We start from the raw sequence: 13,211 nt of genomic DNA, 5'->3' as shown, positions 1-13,211 counted from the left end.
AACAAATGACTGCATAACTAAATAATTGGAGGAGAAAATAAAAGCGGTACAAAGAACAAGGAAGATAGAAAACGACCTTTAAAACATCACAGCAATAATTGCTGCAGGCAAGATCCACTAAGGAATGCAAAAAGTGAAGCTTTAGTATTCTTTAAAAAGAGTATTTGTCCCCTTGGCCTTAGCGCCATTTTTTTGGGGTGAGTGTTGTTGGTTTCTGTGTTCGGATTCCACGTACAATCCATTGACATCTGACCTCTGCACTTACCATCACCACAGCAAACTAACTGTAGCTTTTCTCTTTTTCTCATGGCTATAGAAACCTCTGCGCCATGAGAGTCAACTGGAGGAAGAAACGAATGCACAGGCTGAAGTGTAAAAGAAGAAAGATGAGGCAGAGGTCCAAGTAAACCACTAGCTTGTTGCACCGTGGAGGCCACAGGAGCAGAAACATGGAATGCGGACGCTGGGGATGCTGGTACCAGTTGTGGGACTGCATGCTACTGTCTACCGCTTGTCTCAATGGATCTAGAACTGCATCGCCATCTGATCGCCAATCACCTGAGACCCACCTTGCTTATAACCAAAACTGCCCATGTTGGTCCTTTGCCTTGGACCTGTGACATTCTGGACTATTTCTGTGTTTACTTGTGGCTGAGTGTAACAACCATAAAATAAATCACCTATTCTACTGTCTTAGCTGAATAATTAAAAAACAACAACAAAAAAGAGTATTTGTAAAAAAGCCCCCCAAATTCTTCTAAAATATTAATTATTGCGGTGGTTTTAACATATATCCACAAATTCTTCAATACTTCTCCCCTCAGGGGGTAAAGCTCAATTCTCTTCCCCCTGAATGTAGACTGTACTTAGTGACTTGCCTCTAACAAACAACATGGAAAAGAGAAACTGTAATTTTACAGTGAAGAAATGTGGCACACCCTACATTAACCAATGCCTCAGGGTTAACATCACCAACAATGAGAAAGCCACATCACATACCTCCTCTTACATGATGTGATGAGAAAGGCACTAATGTGCTATTCTTCCCATGACAATTCACAACCTCAGCCTTATCATTAGAAAACATTAGAAAAAAACAAACTGAGGGACATTCCAAAAATACTGAACCTACTAACTTTCAAATGTGACCAGGTGATAAAAGACAAGGAAAGGACTAGGAAAAGTTAGATTACAGGAGACTAAGGAAACACGACAAATAAATGCAGTATGTTATTCCAGATTGAATGGGGGAGTGGGGGAGGTATACTGGTAGAAAGTCTGTAATTCTAACGGTATTGTAACAATGATTTCTTAATTTTCATAAGGTACTGTAATGATGTAAGAAGTATGCATTAAAGGAAGGTTGGTGAATGATAAGAACTCTATGCTACTCTTGCAACTCTTCTCTAAGTGTAAAATTATTTCAAAATAAAAATAAAGTTGCAGGGGGGAAATCAGGTCATCTACAGAAAAAAAAAAAACCCAGAAAAAATTAACAAACCTCTTATTGGTAAAATAGATGAGAGAAAACAACAGAGCAGAGACAATAATGTTTTTAAGAGAATATCATTTTCAAACTAGAATATTGTTATTAGCCAAACCACCAAATTAAGCAGCAAGACAAAATAAAGAATTCTTTAGACAAATTTACTTCCCCATACTTTTTATTAGGAAGAATTTCGGCAAGTTTTCCAGCAACAAAGAGAGCAGATCAAGAAAAATGAAAACATGAGATCCTGAGAACCAATATGAGAGCCAAACCAACACAGAAGGGAAGAAAAATCTCAAGGTAATACCCATGCAACAGGCCTACAGAAGAATCAGTCCATGTTGATCAGAAAGATGGAAGGCTCCAGTAAAAAAGAAAATTTGAATGGAATTGACATTGTTCTTAAAAATCTGAAATAACTAGATTACTTCAGAAAAAGACTATGAAAGAAAAAAAAGGCATTGCCTAACTTTATCAGAAACAAGAGTGGTAAGTTAAGAGATAATGTCTGGGCTGCATATAGTTTTTCCAAAGAATCTTAAAGTGAACCTGGAAACCATCATTCTCAGCAAACTGACACAAGAACAGAAAATCAAACACGGCATGTTCTCACTCATAGGTGGGTGTTGAACAATGAGAACACGTGGACACAGGGAGGGAAACATCACACACTGGGATCTGTAGGGGGGGAAACAGGGGAGGGACAGTGTGGGGGTGGGGAGTTGGAGAGAGAGAGCATGGGGAGAAAAGCCAGATATAGGAGATGGGGAGGAAAGCAGCAAACCACACTGCCATGTGTGTACCTATGCGACAATCTTGCATGTTCTTCACATGTACCCCAAAATCTAAAATGCAATTAAAAAAAAATCTTAGAGTGAAGTAAATCCTCAATTCTAAATACAAGAACTCAAAAGATAGTATCTAATATTGATAGATAAGTAACAGTGTTCTAGTATATGATTTAGATACATGGCAATCATCCTAGAAAGATCAAAAATCAAAAATAGTTAAAACAGCTAAGATTTTCTCTGGGGAGCAGGACAGAGGGTGGGGCAAAGAGCCTCCTTATTACAGTAAGCTATTCTGTGATTTCACTTTTAAATACCATATTCACGTATTGTTTTGAAAACCTTTTACATTTCCTTTAAAAAGCTAACAGATCATTATTTTCGGCGGTGAATAAAAGTAACTCCATTTATTCACAGCCAAGTAAACAAGTTTCTATTTATAGTAGTGGTTAGACATTAAATAAAGCATAGTTCTTGCTATGAATGGTCAAGGTTTTCAACTTATTAAATGATTAATCCATACTTTTTTCAAAATATATTTTTTTATATTCCTTTGGACAAATTTAACAAACAGGAGTTACTATGTTAAATCTTTAAAAGTAACAATTTTAGGTATAGTGATATTAAACAGTATTTTTCGTGTCAACATGTTTGAATTAAACAATTTTATGTGTGATATATTTAAGATGTTTGAACCACTGGAAGTAAGCTTAAAGTATATTGGATTATGAGTTGTGAATCCAATAGATGATAATAATGGTGTGAATCTTTTTTTCTTAAAAACATGCCCTAAATCATTAATATTTGGTTTTGGAGTATATGTATATATAAATTCTTGAATAAATTTGTTTTTTGTATCTACAAGTGTGTGGATGTGTAAGAAAGAGGGACTTTACAAACTCATCATTTCTCAGACAAAATGATGCAGTCATGGTTCCAAACCAAACAAAGCAGCAATTTTTCTTGGCTTCCCTAACTTATCCCACTGCTAATCCAGGGTGGAAATACTGCATCTTTTCATACAGACATAAATAGCAGAGTATTTTTCAAAAACAGTTATCAACAATTGATATGCAATTAACTTTTAATCAATCAAATTTGCCAACATCAATGGTATGGTATAATACTATACAGAAATCTTTCAAATTATTATTATTTATAATTAAAATTCACAGCTTTAGTATAATGCTAACTTTTTCAGGGATTGTGATGCTATACTAACACAGGGTGAGTATACCTAAAACAAAAATCTAAAATCCAAATTGCTCCAAATCTGAAACTTTTGAGTGTTGACATTATTTGAGAATAGAAAAATCCACACATAAGTGCTTAACACGAATTGTTTCACGCAAAAATTACTAAAAATATTGTATAAGATTACTTTCAGTCTATATGTATAAAGCACATATGAAACAAATGAATTTCATGTTCACGCTTGGGTTTCACCCCCAAAGTACTGCATTGTGTACATGCAAAATTTAAATAATCCAAAATCCAGAATCTTTCTCTTCCCAAGCATTTCAGATAAGGGGTACTCAATCTATACTCATTTGTATTACTACTTTATGTGTTTATCAAATTAAAGAACTTTATCGGCCGGGCATGGTGGCTCAAGCCTGTAATCCCAGCACTTTGGGAGGCCGAGGCGGGTGGATCACGAGGGCAAGAGATCGAGACAATCCTGGTCAACAAGATGAAACCCCGTCTCTACTAAAAATACAAAAAATTAGCTGGGCATGGTGGCGCGTGCCTGTAATCCCAGCTACTCAGGAGGCTGAGGCAGGAGAATTGCCTGAACCCAGGAGGCGGAGGTTGCGGTGAGCCGAGATCGCACCATTGCACTCCAGCCTGGGTAACAAGAGCGAAACTCCGTCTCACAAAAAAAAAAAAAAAAAAAAAAAAAAGAAAGAAAGAAAGAAAAAAAAGAACTTTATCACTTTTAATAGATTTCATAATTTTTTCCTTGCAGATACTACTTTCTAATCTTAAAATGGAGCTAATTTCTATGCCAGTGCTGCTGTTAGAATCAAATAAAGTCACATTCAAAATATCTGACAATATAGCAGCTGATTTAGAAATGTCAGTTTTGCTTTCTTCTCCAATAAAACACATAATGGCGGAGGCCCCAGGGGCCCTGGGGTGGGGAACCGAGATGGCTTCCATGGAGGTTTCAGCAGTGGTATCCGGGGCCAGGTTTGCGGCTGTGGACAGGGCCGGGGCCGGCGCCGAGGCCGCGGAGCTCGCGGAGGCAAAGCCTGTCACCAAGTTGGGCCGCCTGGTCAAAGACATGAAGATTAAATCTCTGGAGGAGATCTATCTCTTCTCTCTGCCCATTAAGGAATCTGAGATTTTTGACTTTTTCCTGGGGGCCTCTCTCAAGGATAAGGTTTTGAAGATTATGCCGATGCAGAAGCAGACCCATGCTGGCCAGCGCACCAGGTTCAAGGCATTTGTTGCTATTGGGGACTACAATGGTAAAGTCGGTCTGGGTGTAAGTGTCCCAAGGAGGTAGCCACTGCCATCTGTGGGGCCATCATCCTGGCCAAGCTCTCCATTGTCCCCGTGCGCAGAGGCTACTAGGGGAACTAGATCAGCAAGCCCCACACTGTCCCTTGCAAAGTGACAGGCCGCTGTGGCTCTGTGCTGGTGCGCCTCATACCCACTCCCAGGGGCACTGGCATTTTCTCAGCACCTGTGCCCAAGAAGCTGCTCATGATGGCTGGTTTCGATGACTGCTACACCTCAGCTAGGGGCTACGCTGCCACCTTGGGCAACTTCGCCAAGGCCACCTTTGATGCCATCTCTAAGACTTACAGGTACCTGACCCCCAATCTCTAGAAGGAGACTGTATTCACCAAGTCTCCCTATCAGGAATTCACTGACCACCTCGTCAAGACCCACACCAGAGTTTCCATGCAGAGGACCCAAGCTCCAGGTGTGGCTACAACATAGGGTTTTTATACAAGAAAAATAAAGTGAATTGACATTGCAAAAAAAAGAAGAAAGAAATGTCAGTTTTATTTCTCCTTTTGTCCCACATGTATCTTGGCACAGGTTTAAAGTGTAAAGTATAATTCAATAATTTATTTAAATAAATTTATTCAATAATGAAATACTGAGTCCCAAATTCTAAATATTCTAAATAGGGTGAGTGTTCTGGGGAAAGAAAGAGAAGAGAAGGAAAGAAAGTGAAAAAGGAAGGAAGGAAAAAAGGAAGGAAGAAAAAAAAGGAAGGAAAAAAGGAAGGAGAGGGAAGGGGAGGAGAGGGAAAGTGAGGGAGGGGAAGGGAAAGGAGAGAGGGGAAGGGAAGGGGGGAGGTAAATGGGGGAGGGGAGGTGAAGGAGGGAAGGGAGGGGAGGGAGAGAAAGGGAGGGGAGAGAGGTAGGTTGATCCCCCAACCAGAAGTCAAGACCTGATGCAAACCCACAGTCATTAACATAGTAAGGGCACTGGTGTAGAAACTGGCAAACAGATAAAAGCTTCAAAACAGAGAACCCAGAAACTGAACCACACTTAAAGGAGACATTATGTAAAAGAGGACAATCAATAGAGACAGAATGGGCTATTCAAGAAATGGCTTTCCACGTATTAGAAAAATGAAATTATATCCTCATTTCATTCCATCAACAAAAAGAATCTTGAGCTGATAAAGGATGAAACTTACAAAAAGAAAACTTTAAAGCTATTAGAAGAAATTATTTTGTAAGACATGATGACCATGGGGCAGAAGAAAAATTTATAAACCAAAAGCAAAAGACAAAAAAAAAAAAAGATTTATATTTGACTAATTAAAAATGTAAGACTTCCACATGAGAACAGGTACGACAAAGCTTAAAGACTAGCAAAAGCCCTTTATTGAAAGGGAAAACTGTAACATATAAATCATGTAAATGCAAAAAGGAAAGTTTCTGAAAAAAAAAAAAAGAGAGAGAACCAGAATAATAAACCAAGACATAAATGACCAATATACACATGAAAAGATGCTTAATCTCATGAATAACCACAAAAAATGCACATTTGAAAAATGATAAACAATTACAGATTGACAAAAACGTTCACGGCCTGACACTACTGAATACCAGTGAGTACAAAATGGAAACTATCAGTCATTGCTAGTGAAGGAGAGATTATAATAGCCACCGTAGTGACTCTTTAGCCATTACCTAGCGAAATCAAACACGTACATTCTCTATGATCCAGCAATTTCACTTCTCACACAAGTTCTCATCAACTAAGTTTGTGACAGCACAGACACAAAAAAATCCTAGCAATAACCTCAAACAGTATGGGAATGAATTAATATAGTATTGTAGACTCATGTGATAGAATATTATATAGCAGTTCAAGGAAACACATATATGCAAATATATATATATATATATATATATATATATATATATATATATGCACAAACTTATAGATCTCAAAACCTAAGTAAAATTTATAATTTTGCAACACTGTAACATTTCACAACATACACAAAACATTTTATATGTAGATCCATTAATAATACATGCAAGAGCATTAGAAGTGTACATAAAACTTAGATACATTAGATTTATAGTCGCTGCTGTCTTTGAAAGGTGAAAGGGTAAAGAGTAAAGATGATATTCACTTTTTAAATGCTTTTCTTTATTTTAAAAAAAAGCAGAAAATATAGTATTAACAACTGCCCATTTGGAGTGAGGGTTGTTAGACAGATGTTTATCATATTATTCTTGATATTTTGGTGAATTTTCCCAACTTGTCAAAAAAAAAAACAAACAAACCTAAAACACACTAATGAAGGATCTCATTAAGATCATAATTCAACTCTTTTCATCGATTTAATCACTTATGAAAAATAATATATGACTTCAACATGCTAAGAATACAATACAAACAATGGAATAAATTCCAGGTCTCATAAATATGCTGATAAAGTTTACAAAAAGCAAAATAAAATGTATCCCAGAAATGAGGTTAAAAATGTTAACCTTAAATATCTTCCATATAATTGCTAAAGTAAATACTTCTCCTACATTTGCATTATTTCCAATCTGATAGCTAAACTATGACTAAAACTTTCATAGAAACACTGAAGAAATAAGTAAAAAGTGCATGTTCTAAAATAAACCAACTAACCTGTATGGGTTCTTCTATGTCTCTGAAGCTCATCACTCCTGGTGAATCTTTTGCCACAAAACATCCAGTTGCATATAAAAGGTCTTTCTCCAGTATGCCAGCGAAGATGTGCTCGTAAGTGAGATGTTTTGCCATAAACTTTACCACATCCTTCAATATGACAGATATGTTGTTTCTTTTTTCCTGGTTCATTACTGCCTCTAGCAAAAACAAAAACCAAACATTAATAACACTGCCAAATAGTAGGCTTATAATAGAAAAATTAAAAAGCAGGTAATTAAATATATGTAAATACAAAAAGGAAAAGTATTTTGTATTTACATGTATCATGTAAACACAAAAAGAACTTATTCAGTGCTTCTCTGAATACGTTTTTGTTGTTTTGTTTTTTTTTTTTGAGACGGAGTTTTTTTTGCTCTTGCAACCCAGGCTGGAGTGCAAATGCCCGGCAAATGTTTAGTATTTTTAGTAGAGATGGGGTTTCACCATGTTGACCAGGCTGGTCTCGATCTCTTGACCTCGTGATCCACCCGCCTCAGCCTCCCAAAGTGCTGGGATTACAGGCTTAAGCCACTGCGCCCGGCTTGAATACGTTTGATCATGATGCCATAACTGTAGTTAAAACCAGAAAAATTTCAATTAAAGAAAAAATAAAACAGATCTGCGTACCAAATTGCTATGAAAATGTGTTAATCTCAGGCAGTCTATGTTCTACTATGAACTGCATGTTCCTTCCATAGTGGGCTCTTCACTTGAGGAAAAAAATTTCTCTAAACCTTTCAAAACATTTGAAACTTCTCTAAAACTTCAAAAAGATGGCTAAATCCAGTTAAAAGTGTTAAGGTGCAGAGTTTCGTTTCCATCAAGACAGTGTGAGCTCCATGGATCTGTTTCACAGTGAAACTGGTGAAAATTATTTAAAAAAATACTATTTAAAGTCTCTGGATATGGTCCCAAAAGCAAACAACAGCAAATAAACAAACATTTATTCAAGAAAATTTCACAGAACTTGGTAAGAACAGTAAGAGTCTGTGGTATATAAACCAAGACTCATTCCTTCCCTACTTCCTCCCACCTCCACGGACACAAGAACATTAGAGACTGGTGCAGCCAAGAATATGATTCCTATTCTTCCCACCTCCTAGTCAGAGGGCGATGGCTCCAAGAAGGGCAAGATGTCTGTATTTCTCCTCTTACCCCTGGTTACCTGTTGCTAAGTTCTAGGCAAGCATAGCGGAACCAAGTCCTTAACCCTGGGACACAGGCTCTTCCTTGGATGTGGCATGATGAAAATGCTGGGGTCTACACTGCCCCTGACCTGGCCCATTCAGAGTTCATAAAGTCCAAGTTCTAAGCCAAGAGGGGCCAGCTAAGGAGACCTGAGACTACCGCTGCCTCTGCAACCAAGGACTCAGTTCTTAAAGCAGGGTTGTCACTCAGAAATGAGCCACTGTCTCAACTCATAGTTCAAAAGCTGTGACTCAGAAACACACCATGAAACAAACAGCTCCAAATCTCTTCCCAAACGAACTGACTTCATTTGTAAGACAATGTGAAGAAGTCCAAACCTAAGGGTACTCTCAAAAAAAGTAGATATTGTTTCAAAAGACAAATAATTGGGAGAAGACTAACAGATTTATTGGAAAGAAAAGCTTAATTACAGGCTGGCTGGTTTGCCAGACAGACGTGAGCCAAGAGGCTGTAAAGAACCCTCTTAGGGTCAAAATAAATGTCAAACACTGGGATTCTTGGGAAACGTAAACAAAGCTAACAAACCTTTAGCTAGACTGACCAAGAAAATATGAATCAAATTATTAGAATCAGAAATCAAAGAGGAGATAACACTACCAACCTTACAGAAATAAAAAGGATTACAAAAGAATACCATGAACAATTCTATGCCAATTACTTGGGTAACTCAGATGAGACAGATGAATTATCAGAAAAATACTGACCAAAATACTAAAACTGACTCAAGAGCAAAGAGTCAATCAGAATAAATTTACAACAAGTAACTAGACTGAATTAGTAATTAAAACTACTCACAAGAAAAGCCCAAGAACGGACAGCTTCACTGGTAAATTTCATAAAACATTTAAAGAAGTAATACCAGTTTGGAGGAAATACTTTCAAATTCATTTTATGAGGCCAGTATTATCATTACCAAAACCAGATAAAAACATTACAAAAAACAGAAAACCACAGACAAATCTCTTATGAATATGGATGCAAAAATTCTCAACAAAATACAAGCACACTGCCAACACCGTACTAAAGGTTCCAGAAAGGGAAATTAGGTAAGAAAAAGAAATAGAACTCCTGCAGAGTAGAAAGGAAAAAGTAAAAACTATCTCTGTTCACAGATTCCATGATCTTATACGTAGAAATCTTAAAGACTTCACTAAAACAAAACAAAATAAAAAAAGCAATTATAACTAATCAAAAAGTTGAGCAAAAGTTGCAGGATACAAGATGAATACATTATTTAAAATATCAATGTATTTCCACATACTTGTAATGAACAATCAAGAAAACAGTTCAATTTACAATAGCATCAAAAATAAAATTGGAATTTAACAAAGTGTAAAACTTTGAAAACTATAAAATACTGATGAAAGAAGTTAAAGATTAAATACCCAGAGAAACTTTCCATGTGCATGGACCAAAAGATGTAATATTGTTAAGTTGGCAACAGTCTCCAAAGTGATCTACAGATTCAACTCAACTTCCATCAGAATACCATCTGGCTTCTTTGTAGAAACTGACAAACTGATTCTAAAATTCACATGGAATTGCAAGTGTCTCTAAAGAGTCAATCAAGAACAACAAAGTTGGAGGACTCACATTTCTCAATTTCAAAAGTTATTACAAAGCCAAAGTACTCAAGCCACAGTGTGGCACTGATATAAAGACAGACATATACATCAATAGAATATAACTGAGAGTCCAGAAATAAATCCATGTGTCTATGGTCAAGTGATTTTTGACATGGGTGCCAAGACCATTCAATGGAGAAACAGTAGTCTTTTCAACAAATGGTGCCTGATGAACACTTACCTAACACCACATATAAAAATTAGCCCCAAATTAACCAAAGACCTAAATGTAAGAGTAAAAACTGTAAAATTATCTTTAAAAAACTAGGAATCTTCATGACTTTGGATTTGACAATGGATTCTTAGATACAATACCAAAAGCAGAAGCAATAAAGAAAAATAGAAAACATTAGACTTCAAAATTAAAACTCTGGTGCTTCAAAGGCACTATCAACAAAGTATCAAGACAATTCACACAATAGGAGACAATATTTGCAAATCCTGTATCTGATAAGGAACTTGTATCTAGAATATATAAAGAGACAATTCCATAATAAAAAAAATATATGTAATTCAAAATGGGCAAAAGAGCCAAATAAATACTTCTCCAAAGATACATCCATATACAATAAGAACAAGAAAAGATGCTCAATATCATTAACAATCAGAAAAATGTAAACCAAAACTGCAGTGAGATATCACTTCAAACCCACCAGAATGGCTTTAATCATAAAGTCAGATTATGACAAGTACTGGCAATGATCTAGAGAAACTGGAACCCTCAAACACTATTGATAGAAATGTTAAATGGTATAGCCACTTTGGAAAACAGTCTGTAACTTCCTCAAATGGTTAAACATACAGCAGGACCCAGAAATTCCATTTCTAGGTAATTCCATATAAATACAAGAGAAATGAAAACATATCTACACAAACACTTCTACACAAATGTTTACTACAGTATTATTCATAATTAGTAAGTGGGAAAAAAACAAATGTCCTTCAAGTGACAGGATAAACCAAATACTGTATATCTATACAGTGGAATATTATTTGTTCCTAAAAACGAATAAAGTACTGATCACCCTGTAATACAGCTGAACCTTGAAAATATTATGCTAAAAGAAACCAGTTACAAAGAACCACACGATTTAAATGAATTGTCCATAATAGGCAAATCTATAGAGACAGAAATTAGATGCCTAAGATGGAAGGGTTGGGAGGATAAGGGGGTGATGCTTAAAAGATACAGAATTTATTCTGGGGATGATGAAAACATTCTAAAATTGATTGGTCATGTCTACACAGCTCTGAATATATTAAAAAATGCTGAACTGTATACTTTAAATGGGTAAACTGTATGGTATATGAATTAATTTTGTATCAATAAAGGTATGTAAAAATTTTATGAAAAAGAAAAAAGGGGTTGGGCACAGGGGCTCACACCTGTAATCTCAGCACTTTGTGGGGCTGAAGTTGGTGGATCACCTGAGGTTAGGAGTTCAAGACTAGCCTGGCCAACATGATGAAACCTCATCTCTACTAAAAATACAAAAATCAGCTGGGCACAGTGGCATGTGCCTATAATTAATCCCAGCTACTCGGGAGGCTGAGGCAGGAGAATCGCTTCAACCGAGGAGGTGGAGGTCACAGTAAGCCGAGATTGTGCCACTGAACTCCAGCCTAGGCAGCAGAGTAACACGCTGTCTCAGGGGCGGAAAGGAAAAAAAGAAAAAAAACAAAGAAAAAACATTTTTAAAAAGTGTAAGAAACAAGGCAAAGGACCACTAAAATTTCATTCCTGAAACAGCCCAACTTAATTCCCTTCCTAACGTTATATATCAACTTCTAGGCTACAAAGGTAGTGAGGTTCCAGTGACCATCATTCCCAGTCAATTACTTGGTTTTAACCCCTGTTTTATGTCTTCCAAATTGACTCAGTTGAAAAATAAGAGCATTTACCTTCCTTCTCCTTCCCTACAATTGGGACAGGAACAGGCAACTCTTCGAAGCCTCTTGCCAGGCTGTACCTCTTGATCAGAAGTTTGCTGGCCTTGCTGCAAATGCACTTGTGTGAGTTGGTCAGGACTAACAGCACCTATCGTGGCATTAGCAATTCCTCCAACTGCTACAGTTACAGGAGCTATAGTAGCTTGCTGGACTTTTACTCCATCTTGTCCTTGCTGCTGACCTAAAAAGGAAGAAAAAAAAAAGTATTATAATGTTCTCTACACCTAAAGAAAGAATTTTTTAAAAATTCCATGTGCGTGTTTTAAAGCTAATAATTTTTTGCTAATGATCTGCGTGAAGTACAAAAACTAAGGGGTTAATGGCTTACACTTTGTCAGTCTTTCTAAAATACAGTATTCTTACTTCAGTAGATCAGACTGCCTATGTATTTAGATGATGGAACTATATACATAAATCATTCAATCCACTTTGTGGCTTAATTTCTGTCTCCACCTGTAAAATGAAGATAATAATACTTGTCACTTACCTACTCACTAAACTACTATGATGATTCATTAGATGGCTGAAAGCACTTTGAGATCCTAAGATGAAAGATGTTATATAAACACAAAGCTTTATTACCATTTCCACAGTAAGCAACATAACTCATCACAACAAAAAAAATACAACAGTGAAAAGTCACTAAACAAAGGATTAAGTTTTATGGACATCTTGCATTCCTAAGTTGTTTAAATAAACATCTCTTTATTGATTAGACTTTTTTTAGTATATAAAATCATTCTTAAAATGCAAAACCACTCAAGATTACTACATACTGTTACTGTAATCATAAAAACACATGTAAGATATTATTACTTTATTCACTCATGTGATATAACTCACAACTCATGGCTCAGATTAGTGTATATACCAGCTTGGGTTCTTCACTTGGGGAAAAATATAATAAATAATGCACAATAATCCCAAAAAACATCTATTTGCATGGCTTAACATTATCCTGAAATACAATCCTTTTTTTTTTTT

The 13,211-nt window shown here is 36.3% G+C and overlaps 1 protein-coding gene and 1 pseudogene across 2 annotated transcripts in view; one reads left to right on the top strand and one right to left on the bottom strand.

The window, feature by feature from the left end:
- SP4 (Sp4 transcription factor) overlaps positions 1–13,211 on the bottom strand; it is a 95,687-nt gene that overhangs the window by 34,376 nt on the left and 48,100 nt on the right. For both annotated transcript variants that reach the window (XM_003935107.4, XM_074379602.1), the window contains exons 4-5: positions 12,180–12,408; positions 7,402–7,601 (exon numbers count right to left, since the gene is read on the bottom strand). In XM_003935107.4, the coding sequence (XP_003935156.1) occupies positions 7,402–7,601; positions 12,180–12,408 (429 nt within the window). The remainder of the gene's footprint in view (positions 1–7,401; positions 7,602–12,179; positions 12,409–13,211) is intronic.
- On the top strand, positions 4,512–5,246 carry LOC120365382 (small ribosomal subunit protein uS5 pseudogene; annotated as a pseudogene).

This window comes from Saimiri boliviensis, chromosome 10 (genome assembly GCF_048565385.1).
Source record: "Saimiri boliviensis isolate mSaiBol1 chromosome 10, mSaiBol1.pri, whole genome shotgun sequence".
Classification (NCBI taxonomy): domain Eukaryota; kingdom Metazoa; phylum Chordata; class Mammalia; order Primates; family Cebidae; genus Saimiri; species Saimiri boliviensis.
Note: the sequence above shows the minus strand (reverse complement) of the source record. Positions and strands in the feature narration are given on the sequence as shown.